Here is a 26691-nt window from a genome sequence, read left to right as displayed (position 1 = left end):
ACAAGCACCTCGTATTATGACCGATAGAAGCAGCAATGTTTTGTTCAAGTTTTGAAGTCGGACACGATGAACAATAATGCGAGGTTAATTTTAAATAAATTAACACAAATCTACCGATCTCTTATAAATAAATATCACAATCCAACAATAATTCAAAAGAAAACCAACGGATAGATTGGAATTTACTATAATTCTAGTAATAAATAAAAATAAAAAATGTGCTCAAATTTTAGCAAACGACCATTTTTTATTTGCTATAAAATGAGTAAAATTTATCCCAGACACAATTTTACAATTTTGCTAAAATTTAAGTTAAAAAAATTTGCTAATCATTCGTCTCCTATCAGTCAGTGAACACGGTCGTGGTTTTGCGAGCCTCGTGTGTGAAAAAAGTGTTCTTTGTTCGGTTGATAGGAGAGAGTTGCCGTATTCAATCCGGTGTTTTTTTTTGCCGTATGGTGACACAAAAGACAATTAAATTTTCGCTAGCTACCAAAGTGGAGAAGTGCCCTCGCTAGAATAGGAAAAGTGATACGTTGACTTCCCCGAAACTTGGCCTGTCGAGTGCTGGTGGCCTACAGTTTTTTATTCCGTTGTTCCCCGTGAAAAGGATTTGGCCCCGCTGGAAGTGTTTGGAGGTGCGGGTGAAGGTCGTCGTCATCGTTTGACAAACGGCCTAATCATCTTCGTCAGACTAGTTCCCCGCTCATTGACGTTCGTGGCAGCCATCTTCAATCAACGAAAGAAGACCACGTGGTTGGAGCCATCGTTAGACACTGGACCAAATATACGACTTTCCAATTGGCCGAATAGTCGTGGATTACGAAAAAATCAATCAAGTTTGTAATATCTTTTATTTTTTTCACTGTTTCTCCCCTATCTTGTTTCCCTTTTTTTTATATTTCGATCATTGAGTGCTTTGCTCATATTTTTAAAACGGAGGCATTAGTGGCTCCGTTGAAAAAATATGAACGAAGGCGGGGGGTTAAACCCCTCAGTTATGGATGATGAGAGTCCAACCTACGAGAATGAGGAGCATCTGGAGGACCCAGATGCTGCTGGTCCCTCAAATGCTAGTCTTTCTCAGATGGATGATGCCTCTTCATCATCCCCAGCTGAGAGTAGAACAACCCGACTCCGAGCATATGCAGAGGGCTCATCTTCCTCTGGGCCATGGGTGGTTTTCATCCGGCCCAAAAAAAACGGTAAGCCTCTTAACGTGGTACAGATCACCAAAGATCTGGCGAGGTGGCCCTCTGTAACCAGTGTTACAAAACAGCGTTCAAACAAGCTGCGCGTTGTTGTGGCTAACTCGAAAGCTGCAAACGAGATTGTAGCAAGTAATTTTCTGAACCTAGAGTATCACGTTTACATCCCGTCTCGAGACGTAGAGATAGAGGGCGTGATCACAGAAATGAGTCTGGATGCGAAATACGTTAAATCTAACGGCGTTGGCAAGTTCAAGAGCCTCGATTCGACTTCTGTCGAAATCGTGGATTGCCGTCAACTCAACACTGCCAACGTCGTAAATGGAGTTACAAAGTATTCGCCTTCAGCTTCATTTCGTGTGACCTTCGCGGGTACCGCCCTCCCTCACTACGTCTTGATTGACGGAGTTTTAAGGCTTCCTGTGCGACTCTTCGTGCCTCGACCCATGCATTGTAAAAATTGCATCAAGTTGGGGCACACAGCGTCGCACTGTTGCAATAAGCCACGCTGTCCCCAATGCGGGGAGAATCATGGGGATGGAGCATGCTCAGCAATAGAGCAGAAATGTGTTTATTGCGGGGGCTCACCCCATGAAATCTCTTCGTGCGAGGCATTCAAGAGTTGCTGGGATAAACAGAAGCGCTCTTTAAAGGAACGATCGCGTCGTTCTTATGCCTCTATCTTAAAGAGCGCTTCTCCACTGGACCAACCTCATTCAAGTAACATCTTTTCTGTGTTGCCAGTTGACAACGAAGAAACAACGGATGAGGAAAACCCTTTTGTTTTCGTTGCAAACTCCCGGAAACGTGCTAAAACAACTCCCAAGACACCCAAAATACCCAAGAAAATCCCTGCAATGAGCCCTCCAACCAGTGTCCCTAAAAAGCCGAATGCTGCAGAACAACAAAAACAAAACCCTCCTGGATTCCGCACGATTTTTTCACCACAGAACGATTCAACACCAGCAGGGACCTCAAAGGCCCCTTTGACGAATGCAGTTTTTTCAGAATCAACTTCCCAGCCAGGATTGTTTAAGTTGACTGACATTCTGAATGGAATTTTTTCGTTTTTCAACGTTTCTGAATCCATCAAAAGCATTGTAACAACAATGCTTCCTGTAGTAAAGACATTTTTGAAGCAATTGATGCAAACTTGGCCCCTCATTTCAATGTTTATCTCTCTCGATGGCTAATTTACGCCGAGAGGTCGGAGATATCACTGTTATACAGTGGAATTGTCGTAGTTTAGTTCCTAAACTGGATCCGTTCAAATTTCTTCTTCATGAAACTAGTTGCGATATTTTTGCCCTTTCAGAAACATGGCTTTCTTCTCAATCAAACATCTCATTCCACGATTTTAACATTATCCGTTTGGATCGCAACGATTCTTATGGAGGGGTGCTTTTGGGGATCAATAAGCGCCACTCCTTTTATAGAATCCACCTCCCTTTATCAGGAGGAATTGAAGCTATTGCATGTCATACAACTATAAGAGGTAAGGATTTATGCGTTGTCAGTTTGTACTGGCCTCATAGAGTTGCAGTGGATCGAAATCACCTAGAGGACCTGTGCTCAGTGCTTCCTGAGCCATGGTTGATCCTGGGTGACTTCAATTCACATGGAACTGTCTGGGGAGAACAAACTGACGATTGTCGTTCTACTCTTATTTATGACATTTGTGACAGTTTCAATTTAACAATTTTGAACACGGGTGAAAAAACACGGGTACCTAAACCCCCTGCAAGACCAAGTGCAATTGACCTCTCACTCTGCTCAAATTCACTATCATTGGATTGCCAGTGGAAGGTAATCCCTGATCCCAATGGTAGTGATCACTTGCCAATCAAAATTACAATCACCAATGGGGCCAGCACTTCAAATTCAACAAATATGGCATATGACCTTACAAGACACATCGATTGGAAAAAGTACTCGGACGAAATAACAGATGCCATTAATTCTATGAATGTTTTACCTCCTTTGGAGGAGTATCACTTTCTTTCACGTTTGATCCATGAAAGTGCACTTTGCGCTCAAAAAAAACCTATCCCAGATTCATCTGTTCTTCGAAGGCCCCCAAATCCATGGTGGGACCAGCAGTGTTCCAAGCTTTATAAGGACAAATCAAAAGCATTCAAAGATTTTCGAAAATATGGAACCCTCGTCCTTTTTGAATCATATGTTTCCCTTGAAAATCAGTTCAAAAAATTGATCAAAGGGAAGAAAAAGGCGTATTGGAGGAATTTTGTGGGTGGTTTATCACGGGAAACATCCCTGAGTACCTTATGGAAAGTGGCACGAAGCATGCGCAATCGATCATCTACAAATGAAAGTGAAGAAAATACACATAGATGGATATTAAACTTTGCACGGAAAGTCTGCCCAGATTCTACACCTGTACAAAAAATAATCCGGAACGTGCCTCCTGATAGGTGTGGTCTGGATTCCAGCTTTTCGATGGTCGAATTTTCACTTGCCCTCCTCTCTTGCAACAATTCAGCTCCGGGAATTGATAAAATCAAATTTAACTTGTTGAAAAACCTTCCGGACGCCGCCAAGTTTCGCTTGTTAAATTTATTTAATCAATTCTTGGAGAACAACATTGTTCCCCAAGAGTGGAGAGAAGTGAGAGTTATCGCTATCCAAAAGCCCGGGAAACCAGCGTCCGATGCGAATTCGTACCGTCCAATAGCGATGTTGTCTTGTATACGCAAGTTGATGGAGAAAATGATTTTGTTTCGTTTGGATAAATGGGTAGAAGCAAATGGTCTCCTTTCAGATACTCAATTTGGGTTCCGAAGGGGCAAAGGGACAAACGATTGTCTTGCTTTGCTGTCTTCAGAGATACAAATGGCGTACGCAAAACGTGAGCAAATGGCTTCAGTGTTTCTAGACATAAAAGGAGCTTTTGATGCAGTCTCCATAGAGGTGTTGTCAGACAAGTTACACTCCAGGGGTCTGCCTCCACTATTGAACAACATCTTATACAGTTTGCTTTGTGAGAAACATCTGAACTTTGCTCACGGAGATATTGCAGTTAGAAGAACCTCTTACATGGGTCTCCCGCAGGGTTCATGTTTGAGTCCACTTCTGTACAACTTTTACGTAAGTGACATCGACAGTTGTCTCTCTGAAGGCTGCACTCTAAGACAACTTGCAGATGACGGCGTGGTGTCTGTCACAGGATCTTCTGAGTCTCATCTGCACAGACCTTTACAAGATACTTTGAACAGATTGTCTTCCTGGGCTTTGGGGCTTGGGATTGAGTTTTCCCCTCAGAAAACGGAGATGGTTGTTTTTTCTAAGAAACATAGACCTGCTCAACCTAAGCTCCAACTCCTGGGCAGAACGATCACTCAATCGAGGTGTTTTAAGTATCTTGGGGTTTGGTTTGATTCCAAGTGTACCTGGAGGGCCCATATTGAGTATCTGAAAGGAAAATGCCAACAAAGAATCAATTTTCTCCGATCAATCACTGGCACCTGGTGGGGAGCCCATCCAGAAGATCTTTTAAAATTGTATCGAACAACTATTCTCTCAGTGATGGAATATGGTAGCTTCTGTTTCCAGTCAGCTGCCAAAACTCACCTCATTAAACTCGAGCGTATCCAATATCGTTGTCTCCGCATCGCTTTGGGCTGTATGCCCTCAACGCATAACATGAGTCTCGAAGTTTTGGCAGGAATACTCCCACTAAAAGATCGATTCAATTTACTATCACTCCGGTTCCTCATCAGGTGTGAGGTCATGAACCCATTGGTTATTGTATATTTTGAAAGGCTTCTTGAGCAAAATTTTCAAACCAGATTTATGTCTATATACCATGTCCTCATGTCGATGCAGGTAAACCCTTCTTCGTATTCTCCCGCTCGTGTTTGTAGCCCAGACTACGATGATTCTTCTGTCCAGTTTGATTTGTCTATGCAGCAGGAAATTCGTGGAATCCCGGATCCGCATCGTCCACTTCTGATTCCAAGAATTTTCGAAACTAAATATAGACACGTCGATGCTGATAAAATGTACTTTACTGATGGATCACTTATAGAGGAATCAACAGGATTTGGAGTGTTCAACGAAATATCTAGCGCCTCTTACAGCCTCGAGTCACCATGCTCTGTGTATATAGCAGAGTTAGCAGCAATTCATTGGGCTTTGGACAGTATCGCTTCAAGGCCAGTTGGGCACTACTTTATTGTAACGGATAGTCTGAGTTCTGTTCAAGCAATTCACTCAATAAAACCGGGAAAGCACTCACCATACTTCTTCGAGAAGATACGGGATAGTTTGAGTGCTTTATCAAAACGTCGCTTTACCATCACCTTTGTTTGGGTTCCCTCCCATTGCTCGATAGAGGGTAATGAGAAGGCAGACTCTCTGGCAAAGGTGGGGGCGATGGAAGGTGACACGTATCAGCGTGAAATCGCCTTCAACGAATTTTACTTTTTAGTTCGAAGAAACTCTCTTGTCAACTGGCAACGCAAATGGGACGAGGATGAGGATGGTCGGTGGCTCCACTCGATTATCCCAAGGGTAAGCCTTAAACCATGGTTTAATAGATTGGACCTGAGTCGGGATTTTATTCGTATATTTTCCCGTCTCATGTCCAATCATTGTTCCTTAGACGCGGTACTCTATCGTTTTGATATTGCTGGCAGCAATTTGTGTAGTTGCGGCCAAGGTTACCACGACATCGAGCATATTGTTTGGTCGTGCGAGGTTCATCTTGTCGCTAGAACGAATTTGATAGAATCCCTTCGGGCCCGAGGAAAACCACCCTATGTTCCAGTGAGAGATGTGCTGGCTGTTATAGACTTGGACTACATGTTTGAAATATACCTTTTCCTAAAAGCTATTGATCTTCGTCTATAATTCTTTTTATTTTCATATTTCCCTATCTATCTTCTTTTTTCTTTAAAAGTGAACTAGATATAAGCACACAATTGTAATCAAACAAAACGAGTTTGGCTCCTTAAAGCCTAAAGGTACGAGCCGTTTCAAATAAAGAATTTACAAAAAAAAAAAAAAAAAAAAATTTGCTAATTTGATTGCTAAATTTTTAGCTGGTCAAATTTGAGCAAAATTTTGCTAAATTCCGGCCCCGAAATTTTTGTGTGTGGTTCCAAGTAGCACAATCTGGTCTTTCTGGCGTAAGACTGCAATTGAAAGAAAAAACTTAGAATAAACTGACTAACTAGGATAAATTGAACTGTTTACCTGATCCGTATGCTAGTATTTCCCGTATTTCCTTCGAAATCACAACTTCGACCCATGCAGTCGCCATACTTTTTCAAAGTGATTCTGTTCCTGATCCACTGAAAAAACATGAACAAGATGAACAATCACGAAGGAAGGTTCATCTTGTTTCTATAGCGTACGCATGAACAAAACTGAGTGTTGATGTATGTGTGACAGATTTCAATTTTACTCACAAATACCAAGAATTTTGGAAGTGAAACTGACAGTAAACTGTGGTAAATTCACGTTAAAAAAAAGTCAGGTAGAATAATAATTGACTGGGAAGTAGAAGAACACACCCGAAGCTGTACACGCCCATCATCGTACACTGTCAAAGCCTTCGATTTCACGGCGTATACTCTCCACCAGATGTCGTTAAGAACATAAAAAAATCTTTTACTCACCAGATATCGGTATAATATTTTGAGAGATGTAACGCATTGTAACGCTTACTAATAAAGGTAAGAACTTTCTGAAGATTTTGTAGCGCTATCTAGATTCTTTTTTTCTGGTGCTTTTACCAAAAGGCCAAAACAAACGCTTCGTCATCGTATCACCATATGAGAAAATTTTCGACCGAAAAATACATTTTACCTTCAGTCGTTGATTATTTAATGTTAAACTCCATCATCTACAAATAAAAATTCACTTCACTCACACTTTCCACAAATTTTTTTCTTGAAAAAAACTATTATCAAAATCACAAAATCGAATTTAAAAACTATCAATGAAGAACGCGTTTGTTTGGAATCAATGTTCCCAACCTCTCCACACTGAAAAATTATAGACTACTAACGGCGTGTTCGTAAATTGATTTGTTCTATCGAAGTGATTTTTTCTATCAATGCTGGCGTTCGTAAATTAAACAAACTGTATGTAATAGCATTGGAAGGTAATTTGACATCTACCAAACAAATCGATGCATCACCCAAACAAATCAGTTTACGAACACGCCGTAAATGTTTATTGATGATATTTTTTATTTAACAAATTGTTAAATAAAATCACTAAAATTATAAACTTAAGTTAAAATAACGAAATAGTAATGATCGCATGTCACCTTAACTTGAAATGTACTTAGGGTTTTATGGTGACTGTCTGTAGTATACCCGCATGCAAATTATTTCTCTAAAGGTCTCTCAAAAGTAGAATCAGTTGAGATTTCCTATAAACAGGTTATAAAATGCTATAACCATTTAAAAAAATGTTAGTTTGAGAGGATTACGTTGAATTCAAAAATCTTTGGCATCCCCACACTCAGAAAAATACTATTATGTATGCCATAAGATTCTCTTATGAAGTGGCGCCATAAGAAAAATTAATGAAATTCATAAGGTCGAATTCACAGTGAGCGCGAAGCGAAGTGCGAAGCGAATTTCCAATTCGCGCGAAAAACCGCTTCTCATTGAAACACGTTGAAAAAAACATCGACCGGCCACAGTGCAAGCGAATTTTCGTGCGAAGACCCAGCTGAATCGCACGAATTCATCCTGTTCATCCGGACATACACTGAAAATATTCTCTCGGATATTTTTTATCGTAAAATGATTTATCCAAAAAATCTTTTTCAAAAGTTTATTTATTTAATTATCATTGCCGTTTCTATGATGGTAATGAAAAATGCACGGTTTTTTTAGCGCGAATTTTGGAAAAAAAAATGCGGTTTCAGTCTTTTTCAATTGAAACAAATTCTAACTGGCAATAAACGACCGGTGGCATGAAAGCCCCACAATATGTGTATAGGGTGAAAGGGTTGAACGGATAGAAGTTGAAATTTGTTATCCGACGCCATCTTGAAATCCAATATGGTTCCTTCCACTCAACTTTAAAATGCTGGAAGTGACTGAAAAGCACATGAAACTCCCACAATATGGGTATTGGATGAAAGTACTCAATAAGTAGAAGTCGAATTTGGCTGTCCGACGCCATTTTGAAATCAAAGATGGCGGTTTCCGCTTAATTCAAAATGCAATATAAAACTGAAAATCGTATGGTCCATCCACAATATAAGAAATAAATGAGTAAAAGGGATCAAAAAGTAGATGAAAAATTACTGACAAAATTTTTGAGAAAACTGCAAAAAAGCACTGAAATGAATAAACAAAAATATAACAAGTGTTATAAAACTAAAGTAATATTGACAAAAATATAACAAAACTGTGGGAAAATATGAATAACTATTACTAAAATTAAAAAATATGACAAAAAATAGTGACAAATGACAAAACTTTGAATAAAACACGCCAAATGTGGTAAAATAATTATGCCAAAAATATGACAAATATTACAAAGTCAGACAAAAATATGAGAAAAAATTCACAGAAATGGCAAAACTATGACAAATAAGAAAAAAAAATATGAAAAAATTATAATCAAAATTTGACAATAAAATGACCTGACAGAACTAATATAAGGACCAAAATTTGACAACAAATTTACAAAAATGACAAAATAAAAACAAATTTACAATAAAATAACAAAAAAACTGTGATAAGAAATAAGGCAAATGGGCTAGAATAAGACAAAGTTCTGAAAAAAATATGACAAAAAATTTTCAAAAATAATCACAATAATCTGACAAAATTATGAAAAATGAAATAAAAATATAACAAATACTTGCAAATATATTTAAGAAAAATGACAAAATTATGACAAATACGACATAAAAATCCCAAAATTAAAAAAAAAAAATGACAAATCCGAACATATAATGATGAATATATTAAAAATATATCGCAAATACCACGAAAACATGACACAATCTATACAAATCTATGGGCTTGTGATATGTGTAACTCAGTTGGCAAGTTAGTTCCCTCCTAAGCCAATGTCCGAGAGTTCAAATACAAGAGTAATCAACGAATGCAGTTGTACTGGATAAGTCTTTCAGTATGAAGGGAAGTTGGTAAAACTACTATAATCGAACGAAAAAAGTCAAATCTATAAAAAAAACATACAATCAAATGAACGAAATAATGAAAAAAATTAAAATAAAGTGACAAAAACCTTACAGTACTATAACAACCTTTGTCAACTGTTTGTCATAATTTTGTTTTTTTCTTATCGTAGTTTTGTTACATTTTTATCATATTTTTTTCATAGCTTTTATACATATATTTTTATTACATTTGTGAGATTTTTGTCATAGTATCGCCAGATTTATGGTTATTTTTTTTGCAAAATTTTGTCATATTTTTAAATTTTGATTAGTTAAATTATATTTGTCATATTATTATTTCAATTTTCATATTTTCCATAATGTTGTCAAATATTTGTAAAAGTTTTTATTTCGAGTTTTGGAATTATTGTTAATTTTTTGTTATAATTTAGTCAATTTTATTAATTTTTGTAAGATTTTTTTAAAATTTGGCCAAGGCTTTGCCAATTTAATGTCAAATTTATCATAGATTTGGTATATTTTTATCATATTGTTGTAATATTTTTGTCACCTTTGCCATATTTCTTTCAAAGTTTTGTCAGCGTTTCGTAATTTTTGTTGTTGTTATATTGTAAATTTTTTTTTCATTATTTTGTTATATTTTTGTCATAGTTTTTGTAGATTTTTTTCTTGCGATTTTCAGTCATTTAAAATATTTTAAAGTTGAGCGGAATCCACCGTATTGGATTTCAAGATGGCGTTTCATAGCGTCAGACTGCAACTTTCGACTTTTTCTAATTGATTCTTCTCACCTTATATCCACATTATGCTTGTTTTATGCGATTTTCAGTCATTTTAGACATTTTGGTGTTAGGCTGAAGCCGCCATATAGGATTTGGGTGTCAAAAATCTATTCTCCGACGTACTCAGAAAGTCCAGGCACCGAGTATTTATGACCTTAAGATTCCTTTTCATAATCCTTGCGGTCCTAGAACGCGCAAGGTTTTTTTCCACGGTTTTCCGGAATTAACGTGGTTTTTAGGAATTAACGCGGATTAATTTTTTTGGCTCGTATTCCTCGCTCACAGTTTTGATTCTGCAAATTAATTTGTAAAGATTTTTCACGAGTGATTAATTTTTGCAAAACTCCGAAGGTTTTTTTCAGTGTTGAACCGCTTCGCAATTCGCGTACACTGTGGCCGGCCTTCAAAAACGAACTTGCGAAATTCATCCGGTGAATGAATATTTCGCTTCGCAGTTCGCTTCGCGCTCACTGTGTTTGTACCCTAAGGGCAGAAACACAGTGCACGCGAGCGAGCGAGCGAGCGATTCGCGCGAAGAATCGCACCTCATTTGAACACGTTGAAAACTGTGAGACCGTTCACAGTGCAAGCGACGCGATTCGCACTATCGCGCGAAATACCATTCGGAAAATTATCCGTCGCAGCAGTCGCGTGAATACTTTGTTTTGGTTCACCCAAACTTCATATGAACCTGCACTGAGATTATTTTTCGGCAGTTTTATTTGAAAATATATCGCGTTATTTTTAAATAATAATAAAAAAACGATTTTCCACGACAAACTTTTTAAATAAATTCGAAGCAGAGGTCAATTTCAATTATGACAAAGTTTTTCCAGCATATACCTGTCGTTTGTCCAATATATGGACGAAATGGTGACCAGAAATTCTGAAGAGAAATTCCTATTATTTTGCGGCACGTTGAATTTGTGCTCTTTGTGCTGTAAAAAACACATTACTTCGGGGGAAAATTTAAACATTGTGAATTTATTTTTTTCGCCAAGCTGCATAAGATGCATTTTCCATATACCGGCGTGCGTTTTTTCTCTAATTATTTGAAACCTTTGGAGATTCTGGTGACAAATTGCGTGGTCATCAGGTATCGCACGATCCAAAATTTTTTCATTCCATTTTTAATTGCTTGAATAATTTAAGAAAAACAAATACTCCTTTTCTTTAAGAACAAATAAAATAACTTCTCCTAGAGAAATTGATATATGGATATTGTTTTAAATATTTGAAACAAGAGTAGATTAGCTGAAAAATTTTTAAAGTACTAGCTGCAAAAATGGTTATTTATCATTTCCCTTCATCTTAAATTACTATAATCATGATTATACAGTTCAAAATATGTCGACTGAAAAAAAAACGCTGCTACCAGATCAAAATCAGTTGATTGGACTCACAATGAAAACTCCTAGAAAAATTTATAGCATCCTAACATCTCACGGAGAAAAGTATATAGATTTTTCAGTTATTTTACGCGTCTACATGAACATAAATATGTCTACATAAACAATCAGATGATACTTTGCCACGAAAGGATAAATGGCTGATTTAGCGATCGCATCGATGCTAAGAATTCAACAGGAATTTTCATTCAATCATTCGTATGGCTGTTTCTACTGTAAATGCTTCTCCCCGTGAACGTGGGGCATCGTAGATTCAAAATATTAATTAAATTAATTTGAGCAGATAAAATGCATTGTTTTTTTTTTAATGAAACGCATTTTTATTAATTTTTTATTTAATTATATATACGATCAGTGACATGATTTTTTATGTTAACCTCTGCATTGTTTGTTTTTTTCTTCTGCGGAGGGAGCCGGCACCATGACCTTAAAAAAATGCTGTTAATCTTTTTAGGTAGAAGTAGAACAGCCGGCGCCCTGCAAGAAAATAATAGCTCTTGTGAAAATATGATTGTGATAAAAAATTTCAATAACTTAAGAATACTATGTAACTTACGTGATATGATCTTATTTATCACTGTTTTTTGTTCGATCTTCCGGATTGGCCTTCGGGAGTCAAAGTAAACCCTCTCTATATGTATCTGAAAACATTAAAATATTGTTTTTGTAAAGAAAACAACTGAAAAAAATAAATCATATTTACCTTTCCGCTTCGTGTTGGTCGACCCCTTCCATAAGAAATAACTACTGGCTTTTTTTCCTCTAAATCAGATAATTAACTTGCTTGTTCATACGAAATCCGAGGTCTAGTCAAGCATCAGTGATATTTGAGAACTATAACTATCAGATTGTAATGCATACTAGAAAAAATATAGTCAAAACTATTAGCTGTTGAATTATTTTATCGATAAGCGGTTGAGAAATTCTCTACAGCCAAATCATCTTTACATAAACGCTAGTTTGTTCGTAGTTATCGAGCCAACCATACGAATTTTGATAACAACCTATAAAGTTTTTTATCCGTGCTGTAACCAAAGAAAACACTCAACTGCTGAGCACAGAACATTTATATCCAGAAAAAGGTAAATTTTACTTGTTCAATCTGTAACATGAGCAAGGATTAAATGATAAATATGACTCTAGAACAAATTTATCTTACATTAATTATAAAGTGCTTTTGAAATAAAATCTTTGGTGCTTATTCTGCGAGTCACGTGACGTGGATTTGTCGGGTCAACATGATTTGACGTCAGTGAAAGTCGCCGGCGCTAATAGCGATGAAAACTCCGGTTTGTGGATTCGGCAATAAAAATAATTGAAATAAGACGCTGTTAAAAAATTTAATTGAATGTCACATACGAATTATTTCATAATGATTTAAACAAAAATAGCCTCTTAAAATTTATTCTTTCAATTCCCTATAAATTGATTTACATAAATATTTTTTTCTTTCCTATCCATAAAGTTTTTTCTCAGTGTAAATCGCATCCCGTTCGTCGCGTGCACTGTGAACGATCCTGAACAATGTTCGCGCGAAATTCATTTCAGGTTCATTCAAAAATCGCTCGCTCGCTCGCTCGCGTGCACTGTGTTTCTGCCCTAAGATTGTCTTATGACGCGAATGAATTCTGAAGATGAACACCTACTTCAATGAGAGGTTGTTGTTTTTCATAAGAGATTCTTATGGAAACAGTAAATCACTTTCTAATAAGAAAAATTCTAAATATTTCATGCTGAAAACATTCACTTTATTGTTTGTCAAATTTGTTGAAAATTGAATCATTTATGGTCACCATCAGCAGCGCATCAACAGACGGCTCCATCAAATTTATTTTTGCCGCATCTTAATCTTCGACCTTTCGTTTTTTGCCGATCAGCTTGCTGAAAAGTAAACAAATAATGTAATTTAGTTTACTAATATATTAAACGATCACACCAAACCCATCAAATCAAACTTACCATTCCGAAGATAACAATAACATTTAACTATGGTCAGTGATTTAACATTGAAGGGAAACTATATATAATAACTATGAACTGGCGATTGCTTCGTACTGTTAGATGATGAGAAAAAAAAACTTATGCCATGAATGAAAGTGTTCATTATTTTTTTCACAAAGCCGTTTCTTCTATTTTTCATAAGAACATCGTTTGAAAATTGAAAGAATTCCATAAGACTCTTATGAAACATTATTTTACACTCTAAAAAGCGGTTCATACGATGCATCTTATGAAAATTATAATAAGAATTTGCCTGAGTGCAGTGTTCGTCGTTGGAAGCGGTGCTTCTTATTTTTTCGCCCTTGTTTTCTCATCCTTGTTTTTCGCCCTATAAAAAATTTTTAACGTTCAAAAGGTCGCCAGCAGCCATCAGAACGCAACGATCGAGTGAAAAGATTAGTTTGGACCGCGTTCCGTTGCATTTTATCCTAATGTTTGATGACAACATCCTTAAAACTAGAAACTGACGCGCGAATTGTTATCCAATTATAATTGTGTGGCTTTGCAAAAATTGTGCTTCATTTCATCGGGTGGCGCATTATATCTATCGAGCGCTTTTTAGTGGGTTTTTTACGCTGCCGGTGTTGAATAATTTTGTTTCAGCCAGCTGCCATTTAAATAAGCATGAGTTCAAGAGGTAAGAAGACGCATTTTAAATTTTGTTTTCAAATTGTGCAAGTTATGGTTTTAATACCCGATATTTGTGTTCTTTTTGTATTTTTTTTGTTCTCGATAATTCAGGAGCCAAAGAAACGCCATTGAAAGATGGCGCAGTCCAACTCGATTCCGCCCGAGCGACCAAATCCGGGAGGAAAGTTAAGCGTCCTGCTCATTTCGACGATTCACCGCTTGATACTAAAAAGTTGGGTTCGGTAGGCGGTTCTGCTTTGAAAAAGTCTGAGGCGTTGGCAATTTCTTCCCCTAAAATTTCGACGGAAGAAACGTCTAAAAAGTCGGTTCGTAAAACTATTTTGAAGGATGATACCCCGGTTAAGAATGGTCGGCAGGAAATGACAGCGAAGTCCGCTAAAAAAGATGGTGAAGCTGACAGTGTCAAGAAAGGTCGCAAGACGACGCATAAAGTTGCGGATGATTCCCCGGCTAAGGAACCAAAAATGGATGTCGGCAAAAAGTCTGCACGAAAGACATTACTGAAGAATAACATTGGAACCCCAGACAATTCTAAGAAGTTGGATTCCCCTAAAGTGAGTAAAACTGTATCCGACATGGAAGCGGAAAATCCTGCTGGTCCAGGAACTTCCAGAACAGGCAGAAAGATAAAAGTTCCTGCTCACTTGAAAGAATTTGAAGATGTTGTTGTTCCAGTGCCTAAAAAGGAATTGTTTGAAAAAACTCCGCGCAAATCGATGGCCCCGAAAGAACTAGAACAGGAAACGACTACTAAAACCCCGAAGGCCCGTGGACGCTTGATGGCAAGAGGTATTCATGATATAGATGATGGAAAAGTGTCACCAAAACGGCATGTCTCTTCTAAGAAAACCGAAGAAGATCCTTTGGCTTTACCTTCTGAAAAACAGCAGCCTAAACAAACTCCTACTAAGAAAGAAAAAATTGTAGAACTAGTAACGAAAAAGGAGAAACAGGCTCGTGAAACATCACCTGATATGAAACCTGTAACGAAAGTACCAACAAAAACACCGAATCGTGGAAAATCTTTATCAGAAGCCATCGTGACTTCACCTTCAACAACCGAAAAGCATGCTACCAAAACTCCGTCTAAGCGGGGTAGATCAATGGCTCCTGTGCGAGATACTTCTCCGGATCAAGAAACAAGAACCCCGAAAATCACTAAGCTAGTAGATGAATTCTCTTCGGATGCTGGAATCTCACGCTCCGGTCGAAAAATCAAACCTAAGAAATACTTCGGAGAATTTGTCGAAGACGAAGAAGAGACCATTTCGAAGTCCCTAACAACCGCAAAAGCCAAATCTCCCATTAAAAAGCTTCTTTCTCCTGTTTCCAAATTGGCTTCGCCCGTTAAAAAAATTATCTCTCCGGTTCGCAAAATTGTATCGCCTATAAAAAAGGCAATCTCTCCTTTCCGCAAAACAGCGTCCCCAATAAAAAATCAATCTAAAAAACAATCACCAAAAGTATCTCCTCCAAAAAAGAAGCAACAAGCAGAGCATGAAAACAAATCAGAAGATATTTCCCCTAACAGCAGTCAAGGATTTGTCACCAAACGTGGTATCAATGACCATCATCATAAACTTTTAGTTAACGAAAAGGATCCTGTCAGTAGCACTTCGGCGGTATCTCTTTCCAAAACAAAAGACGGTACCGTAGAAGCCATTACTAAAAATTCTCCCAGGTCCGCAATAAAGCGGAAAACAAACCATGCTGATGAATCGGTAAATCCTTCAGATAATGACACTGATAAGGTACCGAAACGTAATCGCAAAACAATCGCTGCCATCGATTCAGATGATTCATCTGAAGTACAAAAAGATTCCAAAACGCCACGACAAAAACCCATGCTGGCTGAACCAATTCGAAAGGAAGCGTCTAACGACAAAGCCGATGAGCCAAAACAGTCTCCGGAATCCGATCCTATAGAAATACCAAAGCGAGGTCGCAAAACCATAGCAGCCAGCCTCTCGCATAAATCGCCTGAACCACCGAAGGTTCCTAAAACCCCACGTCGACAAACCATGGCAGTTGAAGCCATCCAACCGGAGGAATCCATCGGCAGTAGCCGTTCAGGTCGAAAAATTAAACCGAAAAAGTTTTTCGGAGAGGATGACATCGAGCCTTCAACAGCAATCATTAAGCAAAAACAACCCATCGCTCGCCGAAAGACGTTGGCAGCAAAACAAGAGGATTCAGATGATACCAACCATCCTGAAGCAGAATCGTCAATCTCACCAAAACCTGTGTCAAAGAAACCGGAATCAGACGTTGCTCCACAAGAAGAAATAAAAACTATTGTGGATAATACCTTGATTCAACCACAAATTGCTCGGGTGGATGCGAAATCTGTAGCTGATGGAAAGAATGAGAACGACGAGACCGAAGGTGTTGAAACAGGGTAAGTTAAACTAGCCTACATATTGTCTTTGGAGTTCCCTCTTGCTCGTCTCGATTTACATTTGAAATCCTATATCTTACATGAATTTATCGTTAGTGAGATTGAATTCTTAATTTTATTAGCGCTGACTTAATATTTACTATCCTTTTTTATATTTTAGTTTTTTTTTTCGAAAAGTTCGAATTTTTTCTTTTGGTGTTACAAAACTTGAATTAAAAATCTTAGAGATAACAAACCATTGGCGTTTTTCATTTTGTTTAGTGGTAAATCCTTTCCTAATAGAAAATTAGTTGTTGGCAAGACATACATATGTTCAATGTTGATTATTTAAAGCGTTAATTGTTGTTTTTATCGTAGATTTTGTAGAGCACATTGACTAGTTATTTTCATTTTCGGAATTGTTTAAATCAAAATTCAATTCAAATTCAAATAAGTCCTAGTGGTTGTATACTGTTCACCGGAATTCCATTTACCGAAAGTACAATTTACCGGACTGTACTATTTACCAGAATTTTATTTTCTGGAAAACCATTCACCGGAAAACTTTAATCAGAATGAACCATTTTCCAAATTTTTTTTCACCAGAATTTATGATTTCCCAAAAATAGTCTCGCCAGAAGGACCATTTCCCAGAAAATTGAATATATCTCTATACAAACAACGCCAAACCGCCGTCGGAAGCGACGGCCCTATTACTTTGGTCTAGGTCTGCCGAGGCTTCATAGGTCTGCGTGAAAGCATGGGTTAGCCCCGTCCGCCACGCGACAGCGTGAAGGACAATATGTCTTTAAAGTTCGAACGCGCAGCGTGAGGAGTCAGATATCAAAACGATTTTTAAAAGCCACACTGGTTAGCATAAAATCAATTAAAGTACCCACCAAACATTTTTTTTTCTTGAAGGGGAGAGCGCACTGCGACCAGTAGGTGATCTATTGTGGTAGTTACCCCGTGTTATTGTATGCTATCAAGTTCACCTGCACTATGGGTTGAATTGACAGTTGATTGCTGATTAAACATTTTATCCCAATCGAGTATGATATCAAAGATGTATGATATAACCTTCTTAGGGCTGCGGCTGATATTCAAACATATGTCTTGTACGCTTATCAACTTTGCCCCAAGTATACGCTTCTTTTTCGAACCCGCAGAACCGACAGTCATCGTTTTGAATAATGTGTATTCTTTTGAAATGCTGTTTTGTTGGACAATGTCTGGTCAAAAGGCTTGTGTATTACTTAACTCGTGCTTACTTAAGTTCAACATGTTTTTGGAGAGTCGCGCGCTTGGTTTCAATAAATCTTTTCTCCTAGCTACTCCCTCTGCTGTTCTCCAGTTGGAGACAATAATGTTCCCAGTTCTTGAGTTCCATATCCAAGGCACTCCTCGATACTCTGCAGAAAGGTTCAGGTCCAATTAACAGGCCCTGAGATCTTTCCCTAGCTAGCTGGTCTGATTCTTCATTCCCTAGGTAATTAATAATTATTTTCAGTTTAGGAAAGTACAATTAATATAATGCTTATTTTTCAACAGATGCCCGAATTCCAGCATTATTCTTTTTGTTGGCTCTCTGTTTTCATTCCCGCACGGTCGCCCAAAAATATTTGTTACTTTTTTCAACGTTCAGTTCTATTAACAATATCGTTTATTAAAATTAGCTTGAAGTATTTTTAAACGGCTGTGAGAATGTGAAGAGAGAGAGAGCTGACGAAAAGAATAACCTTAGTGTGCGGGTTAAATTCCTAATAATAATTCATAAGCGTGTCTTATGAAATTCATAAGATGTTCAAGGTCGTTTTCATAAAAATATAAAGTTTTATCTTAAGATTATCTTAAAATCGTAAGAACGCTACTGACATCATTTCATAATGAATAAACGTCTTATGTATTCCAATGTTTTTTCTTATGTCGAAATTTCATGAAATTTTCTTATGAACCTCATACGATGTATTTCCTCAGTGTAGGATACCGCAGTGGCCTGGAACCCTAAATAAAAATACTCTGTTCCGTATGTTAGTGCAACAATACACTCCCATACTAGCTTGAAGTAACACGTGAACTAAGTACTAACATTCGGAGAGCGGCCTGGTTGAAACTATGGTGAAATCCGTTTGCGCTTGCCCCGGTGTACCTTATAGGAACCATTTGAAGAACAAACTAACGCAATATTTCAAAGAAATTTAATTTGATGTTCAGCCAACAACTTTTTAGACTTAATTAGACACCTTTTTGACATTTTCTTAGCTGTATAAATAATAAATGATTAAAACTTCAATTTTTAATTTGTTTTTTGTTTGTTTGTCTGTATCTTTAATAATAGAAACGCATGTATCTCTTGAAAGGAAATACCATCATGTCACCATCTACCGCCCAGTTAAGCGGTTTTTCAACTTCAAACATGTGTAATAAAAAAACGACGGCAGATTTTTATTCGCTTTCTTTTCCAATACATCTCAAAACTGCTCTACTTTAAATGAAAAAATTAGTGGAATGCGAAAAATGTACGCTTTTAAAAATAATTAACTAAACGTTGAGGTGTTCAACTGGCCCTATTACCGCCCACTCGACTTTTTCGGGTATCGATAATGTTTTCTTAAGGAAAAACTATCTAACAAAACGGAAACTGTTCCTTTTAATATTGTCCATGTAACGAGCTGTCAAAACCATATTTTGGATCTTGAGAGAATACATTTTGTGAAATCTTTCCCGCAAATTTTGTACAAATTTTAACGAAGTGCGTTGACTGACAAAATGATGATTCCCGGCAAACAGCCTCAAGTAATCGGTTTCTTTCAGCGATAAAACGTCATTTTCTAACGTAATCAAACTAAATGCTTCTTAAGCCTAGTCCACACTAGGAGACGGTTCGTCTCGAGACGGTCTCAGCGTCTCCCATTTTCTTCGGGAGACACTGAGACCGTCTCAGGTTTCCAACAACAACAACAGACAACAAAGTTCGTCTCATAACAAATATCGCAGTTCATGTTGCCTAGTGTGGACTAGGCTTTACAATTTACACTTTTGACACAATACATGCGTTAAAAACAAAGAAATTCAAGCGTGAGTTTTCAAAAGGACGTATGTCGCAAAAGTAAACAAATTGAGTTACTGTTTGCACGGTATAGTAAATTTTATTTTCTTCTGTATGAATTAACTGTTTGTACAAAAAAAAAATAATATGCCGTTAGCTAAAAAAATATACAAACGACCTATGTCATCTTTTCTCAGTGTTTTCGAAATTCTTCTTTACACCTCTTTTTGGTAAAACGACGCATCTGTCAAAACAAATAATATCGCACACACAGCAGATAGGATCGCAGCAAACCGTCGTATCTGCAATGATATCTGACGCATCTGCAATGATGTGAAAAAACCGACGTATCTGATTTGACGCATAATGAAAACAATTTGTCCAAGCGACGAATCATAAAGGGTGTATGTAAATATTAAACTGTCACAACGACGAATCATTATGGCGTATGTGAAAAAAAACTCAACAATACGGTGTAAAATATTTTTTTTAACGAATTCACTAGGAAACAGCAAAAAATCCAGTATGCTCAAACCTATAATTAAAACATTATTGTTTTTCCTACAGCTGCCATGATAAAACTTGATTCTAGATCAAACAGCTTTAAATAGCATTTATTTATATTAACATAATTTTGTCCCTCCTTTTTCTCAGATTTTGTCTGATGTTACATACGTCCTTTTGAAAACTCACGCTTGATTGTGCGTGACCGGTAATTAGGAACCCACACTTTTATTTATACACCAATTACCGCCCATCACTAAACGCTTCAAAAAACAACAACTATTGGAAAAATCGCTAATTTTCCGATGCAAATCTATTCTACAAAAATCAAACTATCGTTTCAAGTCGAGTTTAGGACAAATAGGTACTATTTAGTAAACAAAACCCCTTTTTCCCTAGGAGCACAGTTATGCTTAGTTCGCTAACAGGCGTCGAATTCAATAATTTGACCGGAAACGAAAAACCAAATATTTTATTTCTGGCTATAGTTAGCATAATTAAGTGATGATTTTTCAGTGAAATGGTCGAACAATGATGCCGACACAGAACACAGGTCTAATTTTTGGAGAAAAAATTCCAGTTTTTTCGAAATACACACAAAAGGGTGATTTTGGGCGGTAAATGGTGTCTGGGCGGTGAATGGTGACTTGATGGTATCTTTCCACTATATGCACTGTTGATAAGTGTCAGGTGAACACTGGTTGGTTGACAATTTCATTCGACTTAAAAAACGTTAAAATAAATTGGTTGTAGAGGAATAACAATAAATTTTGCTCGAAAATTATATTTATTCTACATCGCAAGATTTCCCTTGTACAGTTAAATCGACAATCCTCGAACTTAAACGGATGAAAAATCTGTGATGGATGAGGGTTAAAAGCAAACAACTTTATATTTGTATGTGTTTCACTTGTAACGTTTGAGTAGATAAGAAGATAGAACGAGGATATGAGTAACAAGCTCAGAATCAGCTGTATTTAAAAATAATTTGAACGTTATTTCCTCAGCAAAATCTCTAACGAGGCAATGGAAGCAGCAGTTCCCGAAAACTCACAGGAAGACTCCAAAGATGGAGCAGCAGCTTCCGAAACAATACATACAGAACAAGAAACAGTAGAACCAATGGAAGCGGCAAATTTTCAAGAGGTTCATATTCAACAAACAGCGCCAGCAGCGGAGAATCATCCTCCGATGATAGCGAACAGAGATATGACGGAGATAGCAAGCTCGAACCCCTTGAAAATAGCAGGCGATCATGCGTGCTTAACTGACAAAATCGTTGCAGAAGAAGGACATGACGATTCCTTAGAACAACAATTGGGTGAAATACATTCTACTACCGATATAATGGAAGATGTAGAGACTCAACAACAAGCGAGGGACTGCGAAGCTGATATGGAATCTGTCTTGGAACAAATGCTAGAGGATCAAGATCATGCTATTGTAACCGAAATTCATGAGGATTACGAGCAGACTGCTATTTGCAACTCGCAAGTTGATCCAGATCAGGAAGTCTTAACTGACATGCATGAGACCCATGAACAACCAGCTATCTTAGCCTTACCTGCCATTCCAGAACGCAATGATGTTACCGGCGTTCCCGACAATCAAGAACCGACAGCTATTGCCGACTCTCCTACAGATCCAGAACAAGCTGTTATGGCTAATGTGCATGGGGATGAAGAACAGCCTGCTGTCACTGGTTTACTTGCGGATCAGGAACATGCAATCATTACTAACCAGCACAGAATGGTAGAAAAGGTAGTACAATCATTGAATGCAGCCGTGGAAACACAGCCGACATTGGAAACGTCAGCTAGCAGCAATTTTTCAGAAGCATTGTTGGTAGAGGAAGACACGACTACCGAGGTATCATCGACTGTTGTTGAGAAAAAGCAGGACGAGCAACTTCTTCAAGAATACGATGAAGGTTTAGATAAAGAAGAACCCGGAGAAATTCTTGCACCGGATAGTAGCACAGTAGTTCAAGTTGAGAACACTGCAGAATCATCTGTTTCGCAAGACGCTGAAGAAGATTTGGATCGAACCAGTCCTCCTGCCTTCGACGAGATGGATTTGGCGGATGGAGATGGTTCTGAAAATTTGGTAGAGCAAAACCGTGATGATGAGTCGGTAGAAATCATACCGGAAACAGCGGATAAAAGGGTAAACAGCCCTGTATCAAAACTTGTTTCTATTCCGGCTACTCCTAGAACACCAGACTCGAAATCTACCAAACCATCCGAAAATTTGTCTCCCGATAAACCGGACGAGCTAGTTCCGAATGTTCCCATCGAAATAATTGATATAACTGAAAGTCCAATTGTATCGGTCAATCCAACAGAAAAAATTAGCTCTCAAAGAGAAAGTGCCACCAGCACTCCCCTCAGGATGGTTGCCAAAATGAAGGTACACGAAAAACTTATCCAGAACAGCCGCAAGAGGTCCCTTTCGGCCAGCGATGCCGATGTCACAAAGAAAAATGTAACCTTCCACAGCCCGGCTAACAGCACTATTCTGGTGGACACTTTAGATGAGCGTTTAAAGAAGAGTTTCAAGCACGAGAGCGCCAGCAGTAAGTATTCAGTTTTCTTTATGCTATCAGGGCGGATGTTTTAAAATTTGTTTCCTTCTGTATTCTTTATAATAGAGACTTCGATGACTAGTTCAAACCGCAAACGAGCCCTATCTGAACACAGAGATTTAGATAAACATTCATCGGAAGCACCGAAGCCGCCGAAACTAACCAAACTCCCTAACTTTAAAAGCATTCATCAGAAACAATTTGATCAGATGGAGTCGATCGATGCACTGCACAACCGTAAGATACAGAGAGCTAAGGAAATGACTTCTGCTTGCAAAAGCCCTGGACTAGTGCGCAGCAGTAAGTAAACGTTGCATTTAAAGTTTTAACTTATCACCCCTTAAAAGGTGAAGCTTTACTAATCAAACATTATTATTAACAGTTGAAAAGCCATCATTTGGAAGCACTGCACCACCTAAATCGCCCGGAAAATTTGGATTTTGTTCTAGTAGCAGCAGCAGCAGTTTGATCAGTAAACCATCTGTTGTCAAGGCTCTCATTAGCAGCGGTCCAGTGAAAGCTCTCCACGGTTCCGATGCTCACGGTAGCCGACCTTTGCTCACGGATGTGGAACGCCAGGAGAAGCGACAGAAACAGTTTGCTGCCACATTCAGGGGTAAGAGCGCTGAGCAAAATTCGCAGGACAAACCCGATGGCGCACGCAACGTGATCGAGCAAAGCAGACACAAGCAAAGCCAAATACTGAAAGGAGTGAGGACGAATAAACGATTTGAATTGCTCATGAAGTTCCGCGATACACAGGACTGAATTTCACGGCAAGTGATGGTGTAAGATACAGCTGCAACCGATCAGTTTAGAGAACTTAGTTGTAGATTGGCACGCACACCTCGATTTATTTGTGGCTGAAAGTTGAATCTTTTCCAGAATATTTCAATGTGCATTTTACATTAATAATAAGTTTTAAGTTTAAGCTTACATATTAGTTGAATATCTTCAATCCTTCGACTAGTTTCAAACTCACATTTGGAGAACACAAATTTAACAGACTCAAACAGTTAGTATAATTTTCGAATTTTTTGTTAATTTTCTTTTGACATACAACTTTTGATTATTCTTATTATTATTTCATTCATTTTCCCTGAGAAATAGGTACATGCTGTTCTTCTGGGTTCATCCATTGGATTATGCTAACCAATCCAGAACAGTTACATATATTGATTTTCACACGGTAAGAGCTTTCGCCTGTTTTTGCAGAGAGACCTACAATATGAAACGTAATTTAAAACATGCGCTCAATGCCACCAGAATCTGGTCAGCGCTAGCCACATAGGCACACTAGAGTAGCACCCTGCAATGCAGTGGAACCCAACAAAAATGCTTGTGCTGTTTCATTGTTAAAAGAGCTATCAACAATTGAATGAACCGTAGGATACCCTTTCATGACGGTCATTGACTGGAATTGTAACTTTATATTTGTAATATACAGATAACCTGTCTTCGAATAAAACAATTTAAAATGTTTTTCCAGTCTTTCAATCCTATCCGAAATGTTTATCACTGGAGAGGGAAAGAGTTCTGATATTAGATTGCCATCCATTACATTTAAATTACTTGGAATCTATGTAGATCAATGTAAAGATGCAATTACACTGTGAACGTGAATATGGATATACTTATATTCTTCGAAAACTCGACTATACTGCATTTAATGGTTGCGAAACTAGGTGAAATGATTGATAGATTATTTTTGAGCTGATTTCATGGTTCATGATTCATAACCCTTTGAAATTGGTTTTATTTCAATTCCCCTAATTTTCACTGCGGAATATTTTTCCCGCGTTCACTGTCATGTGTGGTGGATATAAACTGATATGGTAGATCGCATCATTATTTCGTCTGTCGACTTCGCTCTCTGCCCAAATCACCACCCACCGTACCTACTCGGAGAGCAACCAAACACGTTTTGCTGGACGCGCTGCTTGTAGTTCTAGAAATTCAGGAATGATTTTACGTTTATAATTTTCATATTTTTGTGAAATCTCACAGCGTGATTTGTTGCACCTCACTAGAATGTAGATTAAATTTGCTTTCCAATGAACATGCTTTTGATTGGTCCAAACAAAGTGAAAGCACTGAAAATCCGGGTACAACCTGACGGTCGACCTCAAAAAGAGATGAAATTCCAATTTGTAAAAAAAAATGCGCAAAGTAGTGAACTTTGAAAAATTCCAGTAATTTCAATTTTTGTTGCATCAAAAATCTAAAGACAGCAAAATGTTAGAATTTTGATAAAGTTTGTAGTCATATTTTTTTTTAAACTCTACCACCGCTCAAAAAGTATTTGCTAGCAATCGAATGAAAAGTAGGTTTTTTAGACCACTTTTTTGAACTTTTTGTGACCATTTCATTAGAAAAAAATTCAAAAAAATATTTATTGTCTTCATGATGTAGGCATTAATTTCAGCTTTCATATGCATAAGGCAAATATTTTTTTGGACGTGTAATATATGAACTACAGCAGTTTTTGTGAGGCATGGTTTTTTCGGATTTTTTCTCTTCCATGCTGAATAACGAGAAAACTAGTAACTTTAGCTATATATAATGTTCTTAACATATTTTACTGACATTACAAGGTTTGTATTGATATAAGTTTTATATGAAGTTCATAATAATTCAAACGACTTATATAGATTTTACTTTTGGAGTGTCAAAATGACACCATAAGTCGGAAAAGGGAGTTTTTTTGTCCAGGCTTCCAGGGTTCGTCCATAAATAAAGTAAAGATGCAATATTGAAGAACTTTTGAATTCATTTAGGGTCCCCGAAGAAATTTTTGTATTTTGAAGCTTCTGAAAAAAGTTACAAGCCTTATAACTTGCAATGGTGTCAAAATGACACCCTAATGCGGATGAGGGTTAAAGCACTTAGAGTGAAAAGCTTTCTTCCTTGGTCCATACTACGAATTTTGATTACGTACCACGATTTCCGCTTTTCAAAATACCCTCCTTCCACCTTTCCTGCATATTCTTCGACCGATCTTCCAATAACAAAAGGGTTTTTTGGAAGTGTGTGGCCTGGTCTAGCACGCAAAAACTTGCAGTAAAGTTTTCCTTGCAGGTTTTCAGTGTCCATCCATTCGGGAATATTCCGACCAGGATGGTCTCCTGGTGAAGGGCTCATCACGACTTTACTGAGTCATACTGTATCATCCAATCGAGGTTGCTGATCTTCGATCAGAGTGATTTTTACCCCGATCCTACGATTTAGCTCTTTAACATAGAAAGTCTGTTTTCTTTAGAAACGACGCTTTTCAGCATCGAACGGTGCATACCTAGTTTGTTTTTCTTCCCCTCATAAGTGATCAGTTATTCTCTGAGTTAGGGGCTGTTCACAAATTACGTAAGCACATAGGGGGGGTGGGGGGGTTTCACATTTGCTTACGATCTCTTACTAGGGGGGTAGGGGGGGTATCCAAAAATCTTACGTAAGAAATGTAACATTTAAAATTCATCACAGCCACAGCCATACGAAACCATATTACTCAGGTTTTGCGTTGTGCACCACGATTTGAATCCATCACATTTCGAAAATGACTTCATCCAGAAAAAAATCTTTAGAAATCAATATAAGGCGCTTTAAATAATGAATTTCTAGACACTTTTTCCAGTGGTAGACACTAACAACTCTAAATTTTACAAACGATTTACCAAAAAAAAATCCTAAAACTTTATCGTTTACCGCTGAATGAGTCTGACCTTACAGATTAGTTGACAACGTGATTGTCGTTAAACATTTTTTCCCCAATTCTAGTAGTATAGAATGATATTTTTTCAAGATTTTTATGATTCTCAGGTAAAAAATATAACAATTTTTTAAGGTACCTTGTGCTAACCTGATCTATCTTTTTTAAATTCGGAATTTAGATTTTATATTGTTTATTCGATTGTGAAATTTCTTGAAAATTATTGTTACCACAAACATGCTACGACTTGAATAATGTTTTCTTTTATTATTTATGGTATTATTATGTA

The 26691-nt window shown here is 37.5% G+C and overlaps 1 protein-coding gene across 1 annotated transcript; it reads left to right on the top strand.

Annotated features, from left to right (window-relative positions):
- Nucleotides 1-13872: 13872 nt before the first annotated feature.
- Nucleotides 13873-24181, top strand: LOC129739936 (titin-like). Its single transcript, XM_055731487.1, has 5 exons — nt 13873-14171; nt 14276-16583; nt 21123-22690; nt 22766-22999; nt 23082-24181. The coding sequence occupies exons 1-5, from the start codon at nt 14159-14161 to the stop codon at nt 23465-23467; spliced, it is 4509 nt and encodes a 1502-aa protein (XP_055587462.1). The 5' UTR covers nt 13873-14158; the 3' UTR covers nt 23468-24181.
- The last annotated feature ends 2510 nt before the right edge of the window (nt 24182-26691 follow it).

This window comes from Uranotaenia lowii, chromosome 1 (assembly GCF_029784155.1).
Source record: "Uranotaenia lowii strain MFRU-FL chromosome 1, ASM2978415v1, whole genome shotgun sequence".
Taxonomy (NCBI): domain Eukaryota; kingdom Metazoa; phylum Arthropoda; class Insecta; order Diptera; family Culicidae; genus Uranotaenia; species Uranotaenia lowii.
The sequence above is the reverse complement of the archived record's forward strand: the minus strand, read 5'-3'. Positions and strand labels throughout refer to the sequence as shown.